The sequence below is a fragment of the Saccoglossus kowalevskii genome, chromosome 2, assembly GCF_978046115.1.
Source record: "Saccoglossus kowalevskii chromosome 2, keSacKowa6.1, whole genome shotgun sequence".
In the NCBI taxonomy this organism is placed as follows: domain Eukaryota; kingdom Metazoa; phylum Hemichordata; class Enteropneusta; family Harrimaniidae; genus Saccoglossus; species Saccoglossus kowalevskii.
Genome location: NC_140642.1, coordinates 30,559,033 through 30,586,425, shown reverse-complemented (window position 1 = coordinate 30,586,425; position 27,393 = coordinate 30,559,033). Strand labels below are relative to the sequence as shown.

Genomic DNA, 27,393 nt, shown 5'->3' with positions numbered 1-27,393 from the left:
TTCAGATATGCTAAGTACAAATCTGGAGAATAAGAAGTAAACAGCCTCAATTGCGAATTTCATTGAACTTTCTACTCGCCATAGATCACTGTCCTATACAATAGTTTGTTAAAATAAAAGTTAAACGTTTCAATCACGGCATCCCTCAGGCTGTTTTCCAAATAAAGCATGCCGGCAAACATCGAACTAAACAATTATTTATGTAAAAAAAACAAATGTTCTATAAGAGCCTTGTACTGTAACATGCAAAATCAACAATCTATTAATCGTTCATCAAACCCGGAAAAACTAAACACTCGTACGAGTTGATAGCGGAGTTGATTGTTAGTGCGCCCTCAAACTTTATAATCCTTACTGATCCCGGGCATGCGCAGTTAAATTTTCTTGCAGATCCTGACTGAATCACGAGTGCAATTTATTTTTTGTTTGTTTTGTTTGCCTCTGCTTTGGGTAAATCTAGAACCATGGAGATCTTCAACTTGAAATTTGTGATTTTCTGCATTCGCGAGTAGCATATAATGACGTAATAATTATGCAATGTGCTCTGGATCGTGTTTTTGGTCTCTGTGAACTCTACCCATCACAGCATCAACCCAGTCTTTATCTGGTACTACGGTTTTTGTACTTGTAAGTCTGTGTGTTGATGGCGTTTTTGGAAAAGTTATATTTGACACCTTACATTTTATCTGAAGATATTGATTTACGAATTGATCGAGGTACTATATTTGGCGTTAATTCCACCGTTACAGACTTGTCAACTGCGTCGCCGGACTTAATTTGATTTGAAGGAGTGACATTGGTTTTTGAACATCTTCATCAACGTTCGATATCAACCACATTGTTACGAAGTGGTTGTCCTCTCTGGCAGACAAATCGAATCAGTCCTCGGTTATATCGACCACGCCATGCAGAGTTACGATTTTGAAAGCGAGGATAACGCTGCAAAATGGAGGGGACTATTTGTACCGGCTTTAAGAAAGGTCAGTATTACGAGGTGACGTACACTGTATGTCGAGAGAAGCCATTCCCATAATAGTACGATCACGTCATCGAATCAGGACTCGTGCATAATACAGCCAGGAAGCAAGTTTTGAATTTCTTGTATTCCTGTTAATCTTATTGGGTTCTTAGAAACTTGCTTACGTAACCTCTTTATATTTTGATTACGTAAAAGGGTCATTGTCAGCATCTTGTTCATTGGCCACTCCTAACGTAGGATACATTTCGTGTAGGTGCCATAAGCATACAATAATAATAATAATACTGTGGTTATGACATAAGGTTTTTATTCATAGTTATAATTTAGACCAATTTCTCTACTTGATTTTTAAGGTATCTCTGAGTAATTATGTATGCTGTTTATTGTTGAAATAAAAAAGTGCTTAAGTTTGAGAATAATATATGAAACCTGATCTGAAGATATCACACAAATCATTTGATGAAATTACACCCTTTCATTATTTTGAGTGCATACTCATGCAATTACTCCAGGCAAACAAGAGTGGACCTAAAGTTACATGATGTTCAAATTCAACAGTGCAATTAACCAAGCCAGATGTAATTAAATGTTTCAGATCTTATCTGTATTCATTCATTTATTAATTAATATAAAAACTGCTTATAAGAAAATGAAATGAGCGATTTAATACTGTCCACTTTTTGTGACGAATTTTCAACTAACCCTTTCTTTTTCCCTCCTAGAAAACATGACAATTTGAAGATGTGCTCCGCTCCCATTGTCCCTTTTATAGAAATCCAAAAACAATGTATTGTAGTTTTCTTTGACTAGTGAAATTCATCTTTTTTGAAATGAAATGAACGTTTTTGAGCGTGTCAATGTCAGCAATATTATTATGCTTTAATGAGTCAGTCAATAGCTTTTCCAGGGCAGAAGTATTTATGATCAAGAATACCTCCCCCCTCCACACACACACACACCTGTGCGAGCTCCACCCACTCACCTTCCACCTGTTGTGCATGTTTCACATTTTAATCCTAAATATTGTTATTCAGTGTTGGTTGTAAATTCAAGATTGTCAATTTTACGATAATAGAATCACTGCCGGAAAATGAATTTGTATGAAAGTTTATTGGACTTGTCTGACCTAATGTTTCCTTAATTATGATGTATATGATCCTATTTCTATATTCAGTGAAAATAAAAATGGTAGCTCCAAAGTCCATTATCATGTTTAAATAGATTAGAGAACAATAATCACCACTTACCTAAACCAGAACTCAAATTGTCCTTTTCTGCTGTGTATTACAATGCAAGACATGGGAGTTTGATGAAGGAGTTGTTTTGAAAGGTTTCACATTTGGGAATAAATAGGTTTTACCTTTCCCTAAACTAAACAAGGGTAAGTTTGGACTTGTACCAAATCCATCTCCTTTCTACACATTCTAGAAGGCTGATTATAATTAAAAAGGATTCAGTGAAAGTGAATAAAAAATGAAAATATTATCCTTCTGTATAAAAATCTGAAAACTAAAATTGCATTGTTTATGGAGATTACATGTCAGCTGTCATCACGTCTATTTCATATGCAGTATATAAACATATCATCTTCTGAAATGCAATACAATTATCTCGGTTTCAGTTCACAAGGGCCTCCCGATGTGTGGATAGAGGAATAGCCGTGATATGGAGAATCAATGTTGTCAACAATTCATTCAGCAGTCTCTTAAACTCAACCTCTTTTTCTTACTTAATCGATTATTTACAGATGCAGAAAATGCAAAACGCTGCAAATTTCAGTTGATTGAGTTATTTAACTTCAAATTCTCTAGGAAATTCCACTGCAGCAATTTGTCAGCCTTGTATGACTAAGGCCAAAATGGTTCTGTCCAGTTTAGTAGATGTGAAAGGGGACAGTGTGTCAGTGAACTAAACTAAATATTTTTAGTTATGATTAGTCATAAGATGGTGATTCATACCAAGTCATAACAGCAAACAGATGAAAGTGAAACTAGTTGTGCTGATTTACAAATTGGTTCATGGTGATATGTTGTTTGATCATTTGTATGGCGACCTCTACCCTAGTATCATTTCTTCTCAAATCACTATGTCATAATTGATGTATATAACATTGTACCAGTGCCATGAATACTGCATTGGGATTGGACCAGACTCAGTTTTAATTTATGCAAGCTGTTTTGATTTTCAAAATTATAATTGCCTATGTATTTGTTTGAGCATGGAACTATAGTTTATAGCTCCATGGTTTGAGCAAGTGTTACAGCCACCAACAAATTCTTCATGTCTATGTGATGTTATGTATAGTATTGTTCAGCAACCAATACTTTTCAAAGAGAACTATTGTAATAGGTTCATGTAACTCAAACCATGTGGAAATTCTAGTTTCATTGTCCATTTCATTTTATTCCAGGTGCTTCAAAATTCAATTCTGTTTTCTTGATTTGAGACGTCATTTTTGTACTGCTTTCATCCCTAATAACTACAGGAAAAGAAAGCGTCATACAAAACCAGATCAGTATGGCTCGTTTGTATATATCATGTTTCTGTTAAAAATCTTGCAGTATACCTAACCTGCTGATGGCTTAATTATTTTTGTTTCAATAGCAAAATGTAATTATAACATAATGAGTATTTGTATTATGTTGTCATATGGATCTAAATGTATGGAGTATGGATCTAAATGGGTTCTACTTAATTAACCAGATTATCAGCTTCTTATTATGTATTTGTGACTTGATTAGTCATGTTACAAATCATGTATTCCAAACATTTGACGGACTTGATCAAAGCTGCATAAATGTATGTCATGTGAAAATACCACATAATGATTTCTACCTGAGATTTCAATTTCAATTATACTGTATTTGTTCTATTAGAAACACATCTGCAATAGAAGTGCACATGAACCAAAAATTGTATTTACTGTATGCTGGATCATTAAAATACGACTTATCTTTACCATAGAGAATATACCTGTCATTTACCTGCTACTAAATACCTGGTAAAGTAAATCCGGTATTGGCTTTTGAAGAAAAACAATTACTTGGCTGGAGTCCCCTTACATCGACTCTTTAACCACCTCACTCCATCTTACTTCATCCCCATCAAGTAAAACCTTTCTGTAGAAACATTTTGAATATAATAAGAGCTCTATAATAAATTTGATTATTTCGCTCCTATCCAGGTGCAGAGACAAGTACACCCGTCTCTGGTTGCGAAAGAGGAAGCGTTGGAATATATTGAGTCATTGATAGTCAAACTGTTATCTATGTTGTGCGCTGGTCAGCCACATAATGTGCATGATGTGGAAGACAGAGTGCAGAAAACGTTCCCGCATCCGATTGAGACCTGGGCTATCAAGGATGCACTCAATGCTCTGGAAAAGGGAAAGAAAAAAGCACCACTTGTGATACCCGTTGATAAAATCCACCCTCTACTCAAGGTATGGCTAATTTGATAAAAATATGTATTGAGCCTCAAATCTTTGGATTAGAAGATGCGGCTTATAGATGGTTTAGATTTACATCTTAATTTCAGAGATTAAAAATAAAAGTTGCAGGCTGGAAAATAAATGAGCCTGTCGCAATCAGAACAGAACCTGCAATCATCAAAACAAATTTTTCGACAGAAATTGTGACTGTCAGTATTTGATTCTTTATTCATCATGTTTGAATTACATTGGCGAAATCTCCATCACATTTGTGACTTATTATGTGGTAAGCAATTGAACAGTTTGAATCTCCTGTGCACAAAGACAGGATTTTTTTTTCCTAGCTAAAATCTGTCTGTCCATGCCTTAATGTTGACCCCCTGGACAATAACACATGTATACTTGCTTACAAGTTTTACCTTCAATGGTATTCTTTTCCCTGGTCAAACAAAACAACCACTTTATTGCAGTAGAATTGATTATTGTTGCTTTTACCTTTACTATGTGTTTTTAGGAGGTTCTTGGTTATAAAATAGATTATCAGGTGTCTCTGTATATTGTCGCTGTACTGGAATACATCGCTGCTGATATACTGAAAGTAAGTATACAGTAATTGTTATCTGTCCTATCAACAAATCTTGTTCATGCAGGTATATACAGGAGATATACACTAGCCTTGCACGAGAAGAAATAATAGAGTAAAAAAAGAATACTCCCCTCTGAAATTCTAAATTAAATCACCCTCTCCTTCTTTTGATTTTGATCTTTCCCTTAATAATCTCGGTTACAAATTATTCAGTGAACTGAAAAGTTAACGATCCAAGTCTGTTTTTTTCTCATCGTGTACTTTACATCATCCGATAATAATTTTTTTTTTCACTTTCACAGCTGGCTGGTAATTATGTTAGAAATATACGACATGTGGAAATGTCCTGCCAAGATATCAAAGTAGCCATGTGTGCTGACAAGGTAACTAACATCAATAATGTTTTCATAGTTATGCACACCCATGATGAAAAATAATGTTTGTAAGTAGCTCGTGATTGAATGGAACTAAACCACAGAATTATAGACATCAGCCTTGCTTATATATTCATGTAGCTCTCTTACCTATGCTGACTTGTGTGATGGTCTATTTACATCATTCACCATGTGCAGGCAACCCTGGCATTAATTGCTGGCTGGATGTGATTCGCCATCCCGTAACAGTTGCTTCATTCTAAATGCAACATGGAAACAAGTGTAAACTGTAAACCGTTTCAATTTGGCAAAAAATAAGTTTTCGTGAGTAAACAAAAATTTCAAGAGGGTACTTAAAACAGAAAGTGACTTTTGTGAAATTTTGCCCTCAGAGACATTCTGAATATGTGAAAGCGTAAACATTTCATGTGATGATGATTAAAGCAATGTTTTATTACCCATAATGCTATTCATTTTATGGATGAGTCGGTGATGCGATTTACTTAGGTCATTATGACCGTTGTGAGGTCATAGGTCATAAAACTTTATTATTAGTGAAGTGAATATTTAAATAGTGAAATCAATAGTACCTCGCTATGACGACAACATTCTCACTTTCCGCAACTTTTGGTTTTCACAGCATTAAATATTGATAACAAATTTGGCAATGACAACGTTCAGCATCAACCCTGTATTGTCTTGAATTGATCTTGTAGGTTTTGATGGACATGTTTCATCAAGATGAGGAGATGTCAGTTTCTTCCCTAATAGAAGATGAACCTGTCAAAACGGGAACTCTGACTTATGATGAAGTAGTAAAAGATATGATTATGGAAGAGACTCAGTATATCCGTGATCTCAACATGATTATTAAAGTATTCAGGGAACCGTTTGTACAAGAAAAAAGAATGTTTACTGAAGAGGTAAATGTATTTTGGGATGAGGATCTTACATGTTTTTGTTTTTTATATTTATTTGTATATTTATTTACTTGGCTAACTTCCTTTTTATGATGGAGAAAAAAGATATATATTCTCGTGCAGACAAAGCATTCAAAAGCCAGATTTCGTGTCATGCAAAATATGTGAAATATTTTCTTGAGATCGAGTACTTTATTGCCGTTAGAGGAATAAGTTGACTTAGCATAATGACCTCTTCACATTATGAGATTGATACTGTACGAACCAAGGATGAAACATATTGTAAGTTCCAATAAAAGTAAATACAGCAAATAAAAAAAAAATATACCAAATATATACAATATAGATTCATGTAAATGTCACATCATGCACATATTTTCGTTATGCTGAAAACACATGAAAATGTGTTTTTATAATGTTCATATGAGCTTAAGGCAGAAGTATTTTTGACCCAAACTATTGAAATGAGAATATCCTATACTTTTTCAACTTTTTGTCGTAGGTTTGTTTAAAAGGCATTAGAATTGAGACCATTGAAAGAAGAAGAAAAAATTTTTCCAGTTTTAGATTGCTATTCAAGACACCTTATTAAAAATTCTTTAATTAATTTTTTCCCCAGGATGTTAACGTGCTGTTTTCCAATATTTTGGAGCTTTATGAGTTTTCAATCTCACTGCTGGGATTGTTAGAAGATGCCATTGAAATGACAGATGAAGGCAACACTAGTCCTGCAATTGGAGAATGTTTTGAAGAGATGGTTGAGGTGGGTACTCAACTTTTAGTGTCAAAATATTCAAAGAACTATTTGACTAGAAATTATTGAGTCTGAATGTGAATTGAGCAAAGGGTTGATAAAGTGTGATTTTTCGCTGAAATTATTAAAGTATGCCTGATTTTTACCCAAGACTACAAGAAATTACCAAGTGTTATTTGTTGTGGAATGCTTAGGTAGTCATTGAAAAGTATGATTTTTGGCTGAAAACTAGGGAGTCATCTGTAGATCTTCATATGAAAGTGTGGATGTATATGACATCAGATATTGTATACTCAAGAAACAAGTCTGAGAACAGGGGCTATGGATTGACCTTTTGTGCATCCTCCGTTCATATCCAGCAGTATTTTACACAAGTTCAAACTTGACACATATGTCTTACATCATACATCGTATCAGACATATGCATGCATTTGTTTCATGATCCGATTCAAGATGGCCGAATAGCAGCCATTTTAAGGCCAAAAAATGTCTCGGACTCACACATTTTTACCTTTCTGGAACCGGATCTTAGTTGTGCACAGGCAGATTCTGTGCAATCCGTAAACAAGGACTTGAGGATTAACCTCTGTGCGTTTGTCTCTATCTTGAACATGTGAACTCATAAATAATGTAATTTGTTCTCATTCCAAATGGCTGACTCATTTCAGTTTTGTTTACTATTTAACTAATAATGACTCTGTCATGTCATGGCTTGTTACAAGATAAGTCATAAAGTAATATCAAAAAGTGTTTTAAACTCATCATTTTCTGAGAATTTGTTTCTTTTTACTAAGTAAAAGATATTCACTTATATTACTTCAATATATCTTGAACTTTTCATAGTAAATACTTTAAATACAATACATCTTATTTGTTTTTCCAGGCGGAAGAATTTGATGTGTACGTGTCTTATGCTGAGAAAATCATGGACAAAAAGCACAAACAGAGATTACTTGAATTATTGTCCAGACCCCAAGTGGCTCTTTATTTCCAGGTACACCTTCAGTTGGTAGTGATTCTATTTCACAGAGTGTATATTGTACTTTGGACTGTTTGACTGTGGCTATCATTGAAATCTATTTCCTGGTTCAGATAATGTGACAGGAAATGGGGATTCCCCAAGCTCTGACGTGTTTTCATTTTGTTATTTCTTGGTATGTTATTATTATGATTAGTGTTGTCTCTGCTACAGTGGATTAAATATTAAATTTGCTCATAATTTACTATAGTAAAACTATTGAAGCCTTGCCCATTTGTTTTTTGCATTGTTCTCCCCTTATTGTCTGTATGATGGAATAATACACAGTACTGTCATGCTAGATTTGTATGTCAGAGTCTTACTGTTTTTTTGGCGATATCTCCAGATATAGTTCAGCTATCACATGGTTTCTTTCTCTGTTTAACTGTAGTCTATGGGTCAAGGGTTCAAAGAAGCTGTACAGTATGTTTTACCCAGATTATTATTAGAACCCATCTATCATTGTTTACATTATTTTGAAGTTTTAAAGGTAGGTGGCCTGTCTTTTATTCATGTTGCCAATATGTCTGATTGATGTTAGTATATTACATATTTCCTAGGGTAATTGTATATTTAGCAAACTCCATATTTATTTTGATTTGTAGATTTTAGAGAAGACATCACCGTCCAGTGATGATAAGGACCGTCTTGCAGAGGTAAACAGTCTACCTAAATATTCTTGCTTTAATGTTGTAGTCGAATATGTATCTCCAACCACAATTTGTTATTCAAATTTATCTCATGGTTAATTTTAATGGCTTGGTTTCTGTAAGAATACGAAAGCAGGTTTTCCTGTAGGAGCGAAATACGAACTATAACATGTATTATTCGTTTTAACAGGCATCTGGTTTGTTACATGGGTTGCAATTGAATCTGGATAGAGTATGTAGTGGATCCTTGCCAAAGAGGAAAGCTGGGTGAGTTTTGAGTCATTCCATGAATAAAAAGTATTATACAGTAGTGGATAAATAATTAAAATTGCATCTAACAATTAATAATTCATTAATTTGTGCAGTTTATTTGACAATTAATTTTTCCTCATTTGGGATTCGTAACAAAATTTTTTCATAGTATTTTTTTTAATTTGAATATTGTGATGTCTTCCAATTCTGAAATCTGTGTAAAAGTGTATTCACCTGTGTTTTTCAATCTCATTGTGGTGTAATTGTTTGAATTGATCAATTGAATGTTATTCATTCCAACAGTGAGTCATGGCTTGGCTTCAATCGGAGGTTGATATCACGACAGCCTTCTATCAAGAAAATGAATGAGATACAGAAAAGTATAGATGGTTGGGAAGGAAAAAACATTAGTGAAAGCTGCAATGATTTTATAATGGAAGGTGTACTTGGTAAAACTGGTAGAAGGGTAGGTTGCTCACTGATTCAGATAAATTTCTCTTTATCATCAGCAGCCATCGTCAAGTTCATTGCCTGAAACAAATCTTCCAGTGTGCTGAGTGAATTCCAAATGGAATTTTTATGGAAAGCCTTTCAGTTTCTTAGTGAATTCTTGATTATTTTTCGCAGGCATACACGGAGCGACATGTATTTCTATTTGATGGCCTACTTGTGTGTTGTAAGCCTAACTCCAGAAGATCAGTAACAGGCAGCACCCCAGAATATAGATTGAAGGAAAAATTCCTGATGAGGAAGATAACTATCAATGATAAAGAATTTACAGATGGTAAGACATGAGATTTAATATTGTATGGACATGTGATTGTTCAATACTATACACTGTATGCACATGTGACTGTTCAATTCTATACATTCCATGGATATGTGACTGTTCAATACCACACATTGCATTGACATGTGACTGTTCATTACTACATATTGCATGGACATGTGACTGTTCAATACTATACATTGTATGGACATGTGACTGTTCAATACTATACATTGTATGGACATGTGACTGTTCAATACTGTACATAGCATGGACATGTGACTGTTCAATACTATACATTGTATGGACATGTGACTGTTCAATACTATACATTGTATGGACATGTGACTGTTCAATACTGTACATTGCATGTACATGTGACTGTTCAGTTCTATACACTGTATGGATATGTGACTGTTCAATACTGTACATTGTATGGACATGTGACTGTTCAATACTTTACATTGTATGCACATGTGACTGTTCAATTCTATACATTCCATGGATATGTGACTGTTCAATACCACACATTGCATTGACATGTGACTGTTCATTACTACATATTGCATGGACATGTGACTGTTCAATACTATACATTGTATGGACATGTGACTGTTCAATACTATACATTGTATGGACATGTGATTGTTCAATTCTATACATTGTATGGATATGTGACTGTTCAATACTATACATTGTATGGACATGTGACTGTTCAATACTGTACATTTTATGGACATGTGACTGTTCAATACTTTACATTGTATGGACATGTGACTGTTCAATACTATACATTATATGGACATGTGACTGTTCAATACTATATATTGTATGGACATGTGACTGTTCAATACTATACATTGTATGGACATGTGACTGTTCAATACTGTACATTGCATGTACATGTGACTGTTCAGTTCTATACACTGTATGGATATGTGACTGTTCAATACTGTACATTGTATGGACATGTGACTGTTCAATACTTTACATTGTATGCACATGTGACTGTTCAATTCTATACATTCCATGGATATGTGACTGTTCAATACCACACATTGCATTGACATGTGACTGTTCATTACTACATATTGCATGGACATGTGACTGTTCAATACTATACATTGTATGGACATGTGATTATTCAATACTATACATTGTATGGACATGTGATTGTTCAATTCTATACATTGTATGGATATGTGACTGTTCAATACTATACATTGTATGGACATGTGACTGTTCAATACTGTACATTTTATGGACATGTGACTGTTCAATACTTTACATTGTATGGACATGTGACTGTTCAATACTATACATTATATGGACATGTGACTGTTCAATACTATACATTGTATGGACATGTGACTGTTCAATATTATACATTGTATGGACATGTGATTATTCAATACTGTACATAGCATGGACATGTGACTGTTCAATACTATACATTGTATGGACATGGGACTGTTCAATACTATACATTGTATGGACATGTGACTGTTCAATACTGTACATAGCATGGACATGTGACTGTTCAATACTATACATTGTATGGACATGTGACTGTTCAATACTATACATTGTATGGACATGTGACTGTTCAATACTATACATTGTATGGACATGTGACTGTTCAATACTATACATTGTATGGACATGTGATTGTTCAATACTATACATTGTTTGGACATGTGACTGTTCAATACTATACATTGTATGGACATGTGACTGTTCAATACTGTACATTGTATGGACATGTGACTGTTCAATACTATACATTGTATGGATATGTGACTGTTCAATACTTTACATTGCATGAACATGTGACTGTTCAATTCTATTCATTATATGGACATGTGACTGTTCAATACTGTACATTGTATGGACATGTGACTGTTCAATACTATACATTGTATGGACATGTGACTGTTCAATACTGTACATTGTATGGACATGTGACTGTTCAATACTATACATTGTATGGACATGTGACTGTTCAATACTGTACATTGTATGGACATGTGACTGTTCAATACTATACATTGTATGGACATGTGACTGTTCAATACTTTACATTGCATGAACATGTGACTGTTCAATTCTATACATTATATGGACATGTGACTGTTCAATACTGTACATTGTATGAACATGTGACTTCAATTCTATACATTGTATGGACATGTGACTGTTCAATACTATACATTGTATGGACATGTGACTGTTCAATACTGTACATTGTTTGGACATGTGACTGTTCAATACTATACATTGTATGGACATGTGACTGTTCAATACTGTACATTGTATGGACATGTGACTGTTCAATACTATACATTGTATGGACATGTGACTGTTCAATACTTTACATTGCATGAACATGTGACTGTTCAATTCTATTCATTATATGGACATGTGACTGTTCAATACTGTACATTGTATGGACATGTGACTGTTCAATACTTTACATTGCATGAACATGTGACTGTTCAATTCTATTCATTATATGGACATGTGACTGTTCAATACTGTACATTGTATGGACATGTGACTGTTCAATACTATACATTGTATGGACATGTGACTGTTCAATACTGTACATTGTATGGACATGTGACTGTTCAATACTATACATTGTATGGACATGTGACTGTTCAATACTTTACATTGCATGAACATGTGACTGTTCAATTCTATACATTGTATGGACATGTGACTGTTCAATACTATACATTGTATGGACATGTGACTGTTCAATACTGTACATTGTATGGACATGTGACTGTTCAATACTTTACATTGCATGGACATGTGACTGTTCAATACTGTACATTGTATGGATATGTGACTGTTCAATACTGTACATTGTATGGACATGTGACTGTTCAATACTTTACATTGCATGGACATGTGACTGTTCAATACTGTACATTGTATGGACATGTGACTGTTCAATACTATACATTGTATGGACATGTGACTGTTCAATACTTTACATTGCATGAACATGTGACTGTTCAATTCTATACATTATATGGACATGTGACTGTTCAATACTGTACATTGTATGAACATGTGACTTCAATTCTATACATTGTATGGACATGTGACTGTTCAATACTATACATTGTATGGACATGTGACTGTTCAATACTGTACATTGTATGGACATGTGACTGTTCAATACTTTACATTGCATGAACATGTGACTGTTCAATTCTATACATTGTATGGACATGTGACTGTTCAATACTGTACATTGTATGGACATGTGACTGTTCAATACTTTACATTGCATGAACATGTGACTGTTCAATTCTATACATTGTATGGACATGTGACTGTTCAATACTGTACATTGTATGGACATGTGACTGTTCAATACTTTACATTGCATGAACATGTGACTGTTCAATTCTATACATTGTATGGACATGTGACTGTTCAATACTGTACATTGTATGGACATGTGACTGTTCAATACTGTTCATTGTATGGACATGTGACTGTTCAATACTTTACATTGCATGAACATGTGACTGTTCAATTCTATACATTGCATGGACATGTGACTGTTCAATTCTATACATTATATGGACATGTGACTGTTCAATACTGTACATTGTATGGACATGTGACTGTTCAATACTTTAAATTGCATGAACATGTGACTGTTCAATTCTATACATTGTATGGACATGTGACTGTTCAATACTGTACATTGTATGGACATGTGACTGTTCAATACTATACATTGTATGGACATGTGACTGTTCAATACTATACATTGTATGGACATGTGACTGTTCAATACTTTACATTGCATGAACATGTGACTGTTCAATTCTATACATTATATGGACATGTGACTGTTCAATACTGTACATTGTATGAACATGTGACTTCAATTCTATACATTGTATGGACATGTGACTGTTCAATACTATACATTGTATGGACATGTGACTGTTCAATACTGTACATTGTATGGGCATGTGACTGTTCAATACTTTACATTGCATGAACATGTGACTGTTCAATTCTATACATTGTATGGACATGTGACTGTTCAATACTGTACATTGTATGGACATGTGACTGTTCAATACTTTACATTGCATGAACATGTGACTGTTCAATTCTATACATTGTATGGACATGTGACTGTTCAATACTGTACATTGTATGGACATGTGACTGTTCAATACTTTACATTGCATGAACATGTGACTGTTCAATTCTATACATTGTATGGACATGTGACTGTTCAATACTGTACATTGTACGGACATGTGACTGTTCAATACTGTACATTGTATGGACATGTGACTGTTCAATACTGTACATTGTATGGACATGTGACTGTTCAATTCTATACATTGCATGGACATGTGACTGTTCAATTCTATACATTATTTTTACATTTGAGAATATTTATGACAAACTATACTGATGAGACTCTTATTTATGTTCCATTTATTTTCAGATTTTAAACATCATGCCTATGAAATTTCTGTTAAAGACCAGCCTCATCCAACTGTATTCTTTGCAAAATCAGCAGAGGATAAGGCGAATTGGATGGCAGTACTCACAGCTTTACATTATAGAAGGTAAGAGCAATCTATACTCAGTACATTAGGCTTGTGTGTATATCAACAGCCCTGCTGCCACAAGCTAGTATGTTGATTTCAAAATAAAATCTCTGACTGGCAGTTGTCTGATGTATATAAATTAGTATATGGCACATGAAAGGTAAACACATAAAAACTCCATGCCTTTGAAAACAAACCACTCAGTGTGAAATACACTTCCTCAAAATAGGCAACCCAACCAACAGTGAGGTGGGGGCGGGGATAGCTGGTACAGGTTATAGGAATATATACAGGCATTTTATGTTTTTACAGAAATTAAATGAAAGTAAATAATAGGTTTTTACAATTTACAGATGAGGCAATTTTGTACGAATTGTGACATTTAATGTGGAGAGTGCTTTATACGCTTACGAAAAATAAGGTCTTTGTACAAATTACGGACGAAACTTATGTTTTGACCTCCGTGTGTCCATGCGTGCATGTGTGTGTGCGTGTGTGCGTGCGTCCGAACCTGTATCTTAGAAATGCCTGGGCCAATCACAATCAAACTTCACACATACATCATACATGATATTATACATATGCATGTCAATTTGTTTCACGATCTGATTCAAGATGGCCGAATGGTGGCCATTTTTGTGCTAAAAATCATCAAAATCAAGCATTTCTCGTCTCTTTACAGACGAATTTTGTTCAAACTTGGTATATACATTAGACATTATGGGACCTTGATGCAAATAATTTTGTTTTTCAGATAGAATTGAAAATGGCCGACTGGCGGCCATTTTGTATTAATGAATGTGGTTCTCGTGCCATATCTATGACTTGCTTTCACTGATTATGTTCATATTTTAAATATTCATTATACATCATGTCATAGATAAACAAATATATTGGTTTGACTATCCTATTCAAAATGGCCGAATGGTGGTCATTTTTGTGCTAAAAAATCATCAAATATCAAGCATTTATGGGTGGATTTCGTTCAAACTTGGTACATACATTAGACATTACGGGTTCCTGATGCTCGTCATTTTATTTTTCAGATTGGATTCAAAATGGCTGACTGGCAGCCATTTTGTTTTAATGATTGGGCTTCTAGAGCCATATCTCTTAAATGCTTTGACTTATATTTAAATTTTATATATTCGTTATACATCATGTTATATATATACATGTATTCAAAATGGCTGATTTTGAATGCTGTTCCAGAGCAATATCTCTCAATATGGACAAGTACTTGTTTGACAATCAGATACAAATGTCAATCATTTTAATGTTAAAAAAATCATATTCCTGACATGGTTATATTCCAGCTATATTACTATAAACAAAACTATATATCTTAAATTTGATAACTAACGGGGACTGTGACATGCATGGCTTGTTGTTATTTGAATTACATTATTACGAAAATAAAAACAATAGATTACAGCTTACAAAAATTGTAAAAATTGCTGACCCTCAACAGTATTGCAATATAGCTCACTGTTTTTCTAACAAAGTAGCAATATTGATATCAGATAGCCATTACAAACTGTTGCATTTGAACTGTCAGTATTGCTGTGATCTATATTCCAGTACTGCTGGTTGGGTTCTTCTTTCGTTCAGAGTAAGTTTGCTTTTTGATCCAGAGGCTAAAAGATGGAATTGTACGTACATGGTCAAATATGGTTGATATGAGCTATATGCCGCTGTTTACTGACTGAAAGGTGGTATATACTGCAATGTATTACTGCTCAAACCACCATAATTAATCACAGGACATGATGTGTTTAATGATAGATACCATCGCACGTATTTTCGCATTGACTGGATCTCACCTTGGTTTATAAATTGTTGTAGTGCGTCATTTGATTGTTGATTGAATCAAACATCGCGGATTTTGTGTGTGCCATCAATCATTAAAATTCTGATTCAAACCTCGTTTAATAGTATGCAAATTGCATGAACATAAGGTATTGTTAGAAAAATGCTAGTTTATTATGCAAAAAAGATTACCATGGGTTCTCTTTGTGAACCAGTCAAATGATAATAAAATGTGTGCATGGTATGTGATGGCTGTAGATTGTACAAGTCAACTTTTATTTTTCAGTACCTTAGAACGAATGCTAGATACAATTCTTACTGACGAGGAGAAAAAACAACCATTACGGTTACCAAGTAAAGAACAATATAGGTATGTTATCCTTAACAGTCTTACTGAAATAGACTTGTTTTATAGTTGTGTGTGATGTCTCACTCCCCTACAAGATGTTCTACATGGTAAGGGTAGAGGGGACTGTTAAAAATGCACTTAAACTGTCACCATGCAGTCAGTCTAATAACATACAGCCCTTCCTTGCAATATGTATCTCCTCTCAAACCAGGCAACTACTACGAGTAAGGTTGTGATAGTTTCACTATGTTTTCAATTGTAAAGGTTTGCTGAGGAAGACAGTGAAGACAATATAGTATTTGAAGACTGTCAGACGTCCAATGGTATTCAAGTTATCCGCGGTGGCTCGCTATTGAAACTCATAGAACGATTGACTTATCACACTTATGCAAATCCATCCTTCGTAAGGACATTCCTGACTACGTACAGATCGTTTTGTAAGCCGCAAGAGTTATTAGAGCTTCTCATTGAGCGATATCCTTTAATGAATCAGGTTTACATGATTTTGATACAGCTATTTGCATATTAATTGTCGCTTTTGTATAATAATTAAGCGTAATAATTAAGCATTAACCATTACTCAATTTGTGCCTGACTATAATTGGTTTACATAAATTAAAGTTCAGAGTGGGTAGCATGTAGAGTAACTCCTCGGGTTCATGGTAATTCACGTTTGTCAGCTCTTCCTCGCTATCACATGATATAAATGATACAATTTAGGAGTTGTGTGTAATTAAAACAGTGTTCAGTGAATGAAAAGTGATTGCCAAGTATGTAAAATTACTAGATTTGATCATGTTTGCAGAATAGATTATAGATTTTTTACCGGTAATAGTTGTGAAGGCACTTCCTACAATAAGCACTGTTTTCATTTCATGTACTTTAATATTAGCTCTATATTGCGTGTTTGTTTTGTTGACTTTTTTAAAGCTGCTATGCTGATGATTTTTACGACTGATGAGACTAATATAAATTGTCAGTTGTGGTTGATAACGACTTCATGTTTGAATTCCTCATAGCTCATACGTCACTGGTCATTGACCTTTGAATAACCTTTCCAGTCCATTAAATCAACAGTGGTAAGGACTTAGAATAACATTACAAAAGACACGTTGCAGTCTTTGGGCAAATGGTTATGGTAGTCTTATTGTATGGTTGGCCACCTGTTGATACACAACCAGTAATGTACAGTTTTAGGGTCTCCCCCCTCTTTCTCTGCCACACTTATTAATTTGCACTATCCTGAGTGGTATGGTATGAAATGATTTGCATACACCATGACAACAAGAATGCTGGATGGTTACCTAATCTGAGTATTAGTAAGAACTGTTGTGGCAGACGCTGTTATCACATTTCACTGGCTTCACTATTTTTCTTGATGTGTGAAATATGCTAAATTAAAATCATATGAATGTGTTATATTGCAATATTTAAAAAAAAAAGATAAATGAAACAGCAGTGAAAATTGATTGTTTTACAGTGGATAAAATTAGATAAGAGTGTCAGGTGGTATTGGTAAGCGCTTTGTCAGAGTTTATTATATTTACCAGCATCACCATATATAATGTGTAACAATTCCTTGACTTCCTGGCGTACATTTGAGATTCCGGATCCACCAATGACTGAAGAGGATGAATCTGCTCTCAGACGCGGCGTTTCCTTGGTTAGGGAAGATTTGAAGAAATTCAGAAAAGAATATGCACAACCTGTTCAACTACGGTGAGTGAATGCTACTGTGTCAATGCTACAATACGCTCACTATTAGGAATGGATGTATGTGGGTTAGGTTTGTGACTGGAAATTCATGACTTTGACCAAACCTTTGCTGAGAAAGCATATTAAATTGATGTAATTCTGGTATTCGTGGTAAGATCACATCTGATCATCTTGTGTAAATCCAAACATGAAATATGGTCCCTCTGTTCTTAAAGGTACAGCACAGCGTATGTGCCAGTGTCAATTTGTGTACTTATCTCACAAACCAGAAATAGGAGATAGTACTATATTTCCTGGCAGCTATAATAAGAAATAATATAATATATTATAATTTCTATAATATTAGAAATTTTTTGCAGAAAATCAAAGTGATTCCACTTGCATTCTAAATTTTTTTTTTCCTGCAGAGTTCTAAATGTATTCAGACATTGGGTAGATCAGCATTTTTATGACTTTGAAAGACATCCAGAGTTACTTGAGAGATTAATGGAATTTATAGACAATGTAAAAGGGAAAGCTATGAGAAAATGGGTTGAATCTATTAAAAAAATAGTGCAGAGAAGGGTAAGTGAATGGTGGTTATCTCTATGGCAACTTGCATTCCTAATCTGACACCAGATTCCTACTCTGAATTCCAAATCTAACTAAATATTTTTCTGTGTGTGAAAACTCTCTGTATAATAATGATTTGTTTATTACTGCAAACAATGCCATATTTGTCATAGTGCTTACTGTGAAATACTTTATTTTAGCTGGAATTAATTTTCGCTGAAAAGACTTTTTGGGTCGTTTGTATGGAATTTATTAGTGCCCGTTCAGACGCAGTTCGAAAACGGGGACTTTGTTTTGACCTCTGTGCATCCATATTTCAGTCTGTGCGTGCGTGCGTTCGGACCTGTATCTTAGAAATGCCTGGACCAATCACAATCAAACTTCACACATACATCATACATGATATTATACATATGCACATCAATTTGTTTCACGATCTGATTCAAGATGGCCGAATGGCGGCCATTTTTGTTCGAAAAATCATCAAAATCAAGCATTTCTCGGCTGTTTACAGATGGATTTTGTTCAAACTTCGTATATACGTTGGACATTATAGGACCTTGATACACATCATTTTGTTTTCAGATAAGATTCAAAATGGCCGACTGGCAGCCATTTTGTTTTAATAAATGTGGTTCTAGTGCCATATCTCTGACTTGCTGTGACTGATTATGTTCAAATTTTGAATATTCATTATACATCATGTCATAGATATACAGATTTATTGGTTTGACGATCCTATTAAAAATGGCTGAATGGTTGCCATTTTTGCGCTGAAAAATCATCAAAATCAAGCATTTCTCGGCTGTTTACAGATGGATTTTGTTCAAACTTAGTATATACGTTGGACATTATAGGACCTTGATGCACATCATTTTGTTTTGCAGATAAGATTCAAAATGGCCATTTTGTTTTAATGAGTGTGGTTTTAGTGCCATATCTCTGACTTGCTGTGACTGATTATGTTCAAATTTTAGAGCATTTCTGGCATTTATGGATGGATTTTGTTCAAACTTGGTACACACATTAGACATTACGCGTTCCTGATGCACGTTATTTTATTTTTAAGATCAGATTCAGAATGGCTGACTAGTGGCCATTTTTTTGTAATGAATGGGCTTCTAGAGCCATATCTGACATGCTTTGACTGACTATGTTTAAATTTTATATATTCATTATACATGTATTCAAAATGGCTGATTTTGTTTCAATTAATGCTGTTCCAGAACAATATCTCTCAATACTCATTTGACGATCAGATACAAATGTCAATGATTTAAATGTTAAACAATCATCATAATCATATTCCTGACATGTTTATATTCCAGCTATATTACTATAAACAAAACTATATCTCTTAAATTCAATAACTAACGGGGACTGTGCGAGTTGAAAAAAGGTATATTCATTGGATTTTATTTTCACTAAATTCTAAGTGAAAATAAAGTATTTTACAGTTATATCTCGCATGAATAACAGAAATTTGGCTGACATGTTAAGGGGTCTTTGTACATGAGCATATGCTTTGAATTGTAAATCATTCTGAACTTGACTGAAATTGGTAAAGGCTGATAATAGTACCGTAAAATCTGTATTAGAAGCTGCATCCCTAATAGTAGCCGCACCAATTTTTTTCTGAACAATTGAGAACCAAAATGTTACCATTTCTCATATTTGTAGATTTTTTATTAAAAGCTGCATCCTTTCTGTTTCATTGTATCTTTTTAACCTTTTTACTACCAGTTCCCTCTATTCATCACAAATTTTCAAAATAGTTCCATTATTAGTCTGCACTTTCCTTCAGAATATTAGGACAAAAATAGGCAAATTTTTTTGCAGTAAAAACTGAAAATTGACTCAAATTTTGTCTGTTGGCTCCAAAATTGGGGTTCATTTCCAGAAATATTGAAGAATACAAAAAAAAAATACAACAAATTTGGACAAGAAAGACTGGTGTTGAGAAGAAGTACTAGTAGCCGCAGTACTTCAATTGTGCAAGCATTTTTATAATCAATGATGACTGACAAGTGCTATTTTAGTTAACATTTCAAAGTTATTTCTTTATTCTACAGTCTTTAACCGGAAGCACTGAGCAGTTAGAAATCACATTTGACCAGACACCACCACAAACAGAACACTATCTTGCAAAATCAAGTGATGAATTTGACTTGATGACGGTAAGTTTTCAAATCTGTAAATCAATCTGGGATATAAAGTCACCATTTGTCTTCTCTAAATAATGTTGAGGCTGATTCAAAGATGTATATTTCATGTTAATACGTTCATTATTATGCCATTAGGATACAGAAAATTATGTCACTAAAAAAATTGGGGTCACTAGAAAAGTTTTAGAAAATAATATTGCAAAATGTCATGGAAAACCACCAAATTATCTTTGCAGAAGGAGTTGGCTGAAAAATTTATGTATTATAAATCATAATATTGTTCCCATAATGCATTGCACATATACTCAGTACATACAGTAATACAAAGTTTGAGTTTCCAGAATTTTCTGCTTTTTGTGATTTTCATCAGCAGTTATTGACATTTTTTTTATTTGTCTCTACTATTGTCTTACAGCTTCATCCTGTAGAAATTGCTCGTCAGTTAACGTTATTAGAATTTGATTTATTTCGAGCTGTGAAACCATCTGAACTTGTTGGATGTGTTTGGACAAAAAAAGATAAATATATCTTGTCACCGAATTTACTTAAGATGATACAGCAAACAACAAACGTGAGTAAAAAAACAAAAAAACAATGGAAGATAGAAGTGTGGTATTACTCCTCATACATGTATTGTAAGATGGGGTAGTGTTGTATTTCTATCCTGCCCTTGGCTACCAACAAGTATGAGTGGGAGTGTTTTAGTGAAATAACTTGTTGTTGTCAGCGCCACACCATAAATCATGCACTTTAGTTTCAGCACCATCAAATAGGGACAGAAATTAAACACATTGAATCCCTATGTTTGAAATTTGAAATTAGGTTCACATTTAGTATGTGAGCTACAGAAAATTTCAGATTGGAATTCAAGCTCCAAGATACTCTGCATGCCAATGTCATTATTTGTCAGCTTTCTCAAAATAAACTTGTGTATTCTGTTCATATTTATTTTAAAAATTGTAATCAAGATCTGTAGCTAATGAGAAATTATGTCTATTTGATCAAAAATAACAAAATAATTTTAGAAAATTCATAAACATGTACGATGTAGCTTTCAAATTATTTTAAAGAAGTCTTGAATGATGTTTGCCCTGGGCCAATCTATAAATGTCATGACATCATACTGTTAACAAAAATATTTTGGAATAATTAGTTATTTTATCTATAAAACGCCTATATACAGCTTCCTGTTTTTAATCTCTTTGTAATATTTGGAAAATAACCATAAAATCCTGTTCAACTTTAGGGTGGGCAGATTATGCATATTTAATGAGTTGCAATACTAGACCGTTTCATTAGCTTTGTAATATTCACCTAGTGGGTGTTACTACATTATTATCAAATATGCATTATGTGAAACACATTTGAGTTGTTTTTTTTGCTTGATAGTTATTTATTTTCATTGCAACTAAGCGTTTTGGTTTGCGATCAATATTGTGCTGTGGTTGACTCCCTTGTCTGCCAATAATGTTATATGAGAGAAAATATCTGTTTTGTCATCGTTGTCATAAACTCTTGTTTTTGTGGTTACAATAAGTCAAACAATTTTTATCTGAACATCTTTAAACTTTGAAATCTTATCAATCACTATGAAATCTCAACCGAGTTCAATTTTCACATTACTAGCCTGTCTAATTTTCAAGACATACTTAAAAACTTGGCTGAAACGAAATGTTTGTTAGACGTAGGATGAAACCATTTAATATACTGCTGATAATGAGAATCAGACGTAATAGTCTTCATGATCTGTTACTTAAATATTTAAAGCTGATATGTTTTCGTTTATATTACTGTGCTATGTTGGAACTTTTATGCAAGTCGTGCTGTTATTTTATAAAGGACCTTGAGATTAATATACCGGTAGTACATGTATTATTTTAGGTACAAAATGTTATTAGTATTATAGGTATTAATACATCCACAATACACCAGATAATCACCAGTGTGATAAACACAGTGCAGTTTGTATTCATTTTGAATTCCTATTTGTTATTTAATATCTGCAGTCTCAATGGGCAATGTTGTAATAGTTACACTATGTTTTGTTATAGTTAACACTGTGGCTAGAAAAGTGTATAGTTTGTGCAGAAAACATTGAAGAAAGAGTTGCTGTAGTGTCTAGAATTATAGAGATATTAATGGTAAGTCTTGTATTCTATTTAATGGTAACCCAGTAACTGGGAATAATTTGTCATTGCCATGTTTAGAACTGTCAGACCAATATGCTTTCCATGTGTTTTGCAACCTTGCCATGGATCAAGTAGCATTTTACCACAGGCTAGGGCATAGAGGGCGCTGTGGGAAAACTAATAGACTAGTCAGTTTAAATATTAAAGTACTTGTAATAAACCAATCAAATGCATTATGTTCTCTCTGGATCTGTAGGTGTTTCAAGAGTTGAATAATTTTAATGGAGTATTAGAGATAGTTAGTGCTGTAAACTCAGCGCCTGTACATAGGCTGGAGCATACATTTATGGTAAGTCCTGCATATTAAAGTGATTCTCTTATTCCACTTCCACTGAGAATAAGAATTAGTTATTTGGCATCAACAGAAATATGTTGTGTTATATCACAAATTTTTATGTTTGATATTCTCACAAGTAGCTGCAGATGACAAGTGAGAATATTGAAGATAATAACGAGTGATATAACGTGGTAATTTATCTCTTTATCATACATGCAACAGCTCATATGATGTGCTAAAACTTAAATAAGGTTTGAATTCAGACAACTGAATTTAAATGTTTCATGGCATGAATGTTTTTACACACTTGAATGTGTTATAATTGTTTTTATTTAACTCCCATCATAGGAGGTTAATCCTAAAAAGACTTTGAGATTGGCACTGGATGAAGCCAAAGAGTTGAGTGAAGATCATTTAAAGAAATATCAAGAGAAATTAAGGTCAATTAATCCACCATGTGTTCCATTCTTTGGTACGTAACATATGTTTACACAACCATTGATCCCTTGCCTTTTCCCGTCGGTTATTTTTAAGGATTTTTTCTATAAATTTCTCGTCAATCCAAAAATGTAATTACCAGATTGGTTCGTAAACTGTAATTGATTAATACAGTGTTGTATGCCTGGTTGTATGCTGTGCTATGATTGGTTGAATGCTAACTGCATAATATTATTGATTCAAAAAGCAACTAAGATAGTGATGGAGAAGACATCTGTCACCATCTGCTGATCACCAGTCGTGTAACATCATTCAGGGCAAGCATTTTTCTCTCTTTTCAGGAATGTACCTGACAAATATTTTACACATAGAAGAAGGAAATCCAGATTTTCTTCGAGATGGTATTATTAATTTTAGCAAAAGGAGAAAAGTTGCAGAGATTACCGGTGAAATACAGCAATATCAAAATCAACCTTATTGTCTCACTGTTGAAGTTGAAATTAGGGTAAGTGAAATTGTGCTCTTAGAGTGTGGTGTGCATATTGCAGCTACTTGTGCACGTGTAGGAATGTATCTAATAGATGCGTTGTGTGTCTCTACTGATTCACTGCTCACTTTTCTATCATTTCTACACAAATTAACGCTTTGATACGTGCAGTGTTTTCTTATCTGGTATAAAGTGAAACCCAAAGGGAAAAGTTGAATCGCTGCCTTTCAAGATCTGATGATGCAAGATTGCCCTATGATCACTTGCAATATTTAGGGGCAAGGTTCTCACAGTTTTGCTATGTTTGATACTGATATTTAATTGTCACATTCAACTGTTTTCTAGAATTTCTTTGAGGCATTGAGACCGAGGGAAGATATGTCTATTGAGGATTTTAACGATTTCTTGTTTTATAAGTCATTGGCTATTGAACCGAGGAATTGTAAACAACCACCCAAATTTGTAAGTATTGCCTTCTGATGAAAGTGAAATTTTGTTTTGTGCTGATGTTACACCATCTGAAACTGACAACCCATTATTGATTACTCAAGTTTGTGAATATTTTTAATAGTACCACCTAAGTTTGTAAATATTATTCTTAACATCTATGTAATTTAATTGCTGAATATTTATTTTTAAGTTTTTTTTCATTTGACAGCCTCGTAAATCAGAATTTCCACTGAGATCTCCTGGAATTAAAACTAGTCGTAACTTATCTATATCTGGTCCCTCAAAATCCCATCCTGTGGCTTTAAGTAGTGAACCCAAATCATTCAATTTCCAGGTATGTATGTAATAATTTATGGAAGATCTTTGACTTATTTAAATGGGAATCAACAGGATCAACTTTCATTGAACACAGTTCACCGATTGAAGAATTGATTTATTTTTTCTGTCATGATGTTATATTAATTGCCTCATCTCCACCATTTTTACTGTTTATTAGAAAATACAAGAAGATGAGACGGTGACATCGCCAAAGGCAGGAACCCCACCAGCACCTCCAACACCGACGTCACCTACAGCCACTTCGCCATTTGCTGAAGTGTTTGCTCCTGTAATGATTGACACATCTTCAGGTAATTCTGACATGCTGCAATCTCAGAAGCAAAAATCTAGTGGTCGCAAGAGTCTCCCTCAATAGATTGATGTACTAGGGGTAGTAGTGCTTTAATATTTTCAAGATGGCATCTGCTACTTCTGTCAAGATCATATAAGAAGTTTGCTTTTCAAACAAGTTCTCAAAAAGATGTGGTGACTAGCAAATACACAGCACATGTATTTAATTTAACTATTCGATTTAAGATGGCCGAATGCCAGCCATTTCAATAATAAAAATGCTTCAAAAATGAGCATTTCTACCATTAAAGACCCAGATCTCAGTTATGCATGACCTTCTTGAGTCATACATTGAACATATATTTTTCAGATTGGATTCAAAATGAACGAATGAGCCATATCTCTGACACACACATTGACTGATCACAATCACGCTTTACAACTACATTATACATCATGTCATTTCTATGACTGATTTGTTGATTTCCAATTTTGTTTTCTCACTCAGCAAGAGCAAGTGCTGCCAGTAGTAGTGTAACTGATGAAGAGCTCAAACCCCCACCTGTACCACCCAGGAAGCCAAAATCTTCCCAAAGTGATGTGGCACCAACACCAACATCTCCATTGTTATCGAACGTCCCACCAATACCACCAAGAGACAACCTCAATCGTCCGCCAGTTCCGCCGCGTGTTAACGTAAACGGTGCCATGGTTACACCGCAGGTACCACCAAGAACCTATAAACAACATTATAAGCATCAACATCACGCACCACCACCATCGTAATTAAGTTAAGGAATTAAGGAATCTTGTGATTGGTATTGTTTATATCATCCGACATGAGGAGTGAAATTTGACAATGTGAAAGGATCAGTAAATGTTATTTACATGTATGTATATTTACTGTGGCAGCTGTAAGCAAAGTGAAATGTGACAACTCAATTTGTGAAGGCGTGTGTGCTGCCTTTTGCTTCCAATTTCTGAATATATCGTTATTGGAAATCTTTCGCTTGCTGATATTTTGAGGAAAGAAGAACTGTGCGTACATGCTGGTAAAAAAGTACCAGCATAAAGATCTGAACAAAAACCTACACTCTTGATTTTAAAAAGTTGACCGTATACTATTAAGACTTGCGATTGTTGTGAAGGAAATGACTGGCCCTTTGATGTGAAGGGAATGGAGACAAAAAGCCACTATCTCGTACATATACTACCGGCACTCAATGCAATATATATATATATATATTAGTATATGAGGTCAAACTGTGGGTTTGGTTGATGTGAAATGTATCAGACAGGTTAATTATTGACTGAAGATGCTTGGTAGTAATGTGTGAAACTTCAAATAGAAAACACAGTGTCTGTTGAGTAGGATATATGTAACACATCTTCCAGGAAGCCCAGTGTAATTGTACTCAATAATAACCGTGATCACTAAATGTTAAGATCAGAAGCGACAAAAACCTGAAGACATTAAATTTGGCTCATTTTCATATCCATGCAATTATTAATGTACTTATTTAAAGTTATTAAATAGGATGATAATCATGTGGCAAATTTTGTTTACACTTCCATCACTCTACAGACCTATTATGACTGGTTCTCACACTTCCGATACTTTACAGACAATTAACATTCATGAGTGGATCACTATAGTTTAATTCATGATGTGGATTCTAACATATTCCAAAGTTTTTGGCTCAGTTGATGACATATCCTTGGATAACTCTCAGCCTGTGTACGTTTTCCTTCATGCTGGGATTTTGAGCTAGGAGTGTGACTACTCGTATCACTGGAAATTTGATAGCTAAATGTCTACTCCTATATATAGTATGTTGATGTGAGGAGTCAAACCTCAAGCTAGCTTCAGTATTAGACAGGTAAATCCAACTTCTTTTTGAGTTTTTAATGTTTTTTATTTTGTATAAAGTTCTCATGTTGTACTATGAAGCCGTCATCTTTATTAGAGTGCTATGAAAGACAAAAAAAAACCACTGAGACAATAAAGTCAATTATTACCAA

At 34.1% G+C, this 27,393-nt stretch overlaps 1 protein-coding gene and 1 long non-coding RNA gene across 2 annotated transcripts; one reads left to right on the top strand and one right to left on the bottom strand.

Moving 5' to 3' along the window:
- The first annotated feature begins 374 nt into the window (after positions 1-374).
- On the top strand, positions 375-27,393 carry LOC100376216 (son of sevenless homolog 2). Its single transcript, XM_085494158.1, has 27 exons — positions 375-980; positions 4,164-4,421; positions 4,924-5,007; positions 5,298-5,378; positions 6,086-6,292; positions 6,909-7,052; positions 7,927-8,037; positions 8,453-8,551; positions 8,667-8,717; positions 8,902-8,978; positions 9,267-9,429; positions 9,591-9,747; positions 14,225-14,348; positions 16,426-16,509; positions 16,753-16,964; positions 18,087-18,207; positions 18,612-18,768; positions 20,829-20,933; positions 21,337-21,492; positions 22,973-23,062; positions 23,307-23,399; positions 23,736-23,859; positions 24,167-24,330; positions 24,658-24,774; positions 24,971-25,096; positions 25,259-25,391; positions 25,880-27,393. The coding sequence occupies exons 1-27, from the start codon at positions 906-908 to the stop codon at positions 26,155-26,157; spliced, it is 3,591 nt and encodes a 1,196-aa protein (XP_085350284.1). The 5' UTR covers positions 375-905; the 3' UTR covers positions 26,158-27,393.
- On the bottom strand, positions 4,877-6,070 carry LOC146748657 (uncharacterized). The gene is made up of 3 exons (XR_014927763.1): positions 5,960-6,070; positions 5,520-5,628; positions 4,877-5,001 (listed from the first exon to the last, which is right to left on the bottom strand). It is a non-coding gene; the product is annotated as an uncharacterized LOC146748657 (long non-coding RNA).

Bases quoted from the DNA above. Each gene is read 5' to 3' on its own strand.
- LOC100376216 (XM_085494158.1), top strand. From the start codon at position 906: ATGCAGAGTTACGATTTTGAAAGCGAGGATAACGCTGCAAAATGGAGG. The intron at 5,379-6,085 runs GTAACTAACATC...TTGATCTTGTAG, and splicing joins TAGCCATGTGTGCTGACAAG to GTTTTGATGGACATGTTTCA. The intron at 20,934-21,336 runs GTAAGTTTTCAA...ATTGTCTTACAG, and splicing joins ATGAATTTGACTTGATGACG to CTTCATCCTGTAGAAATTGC.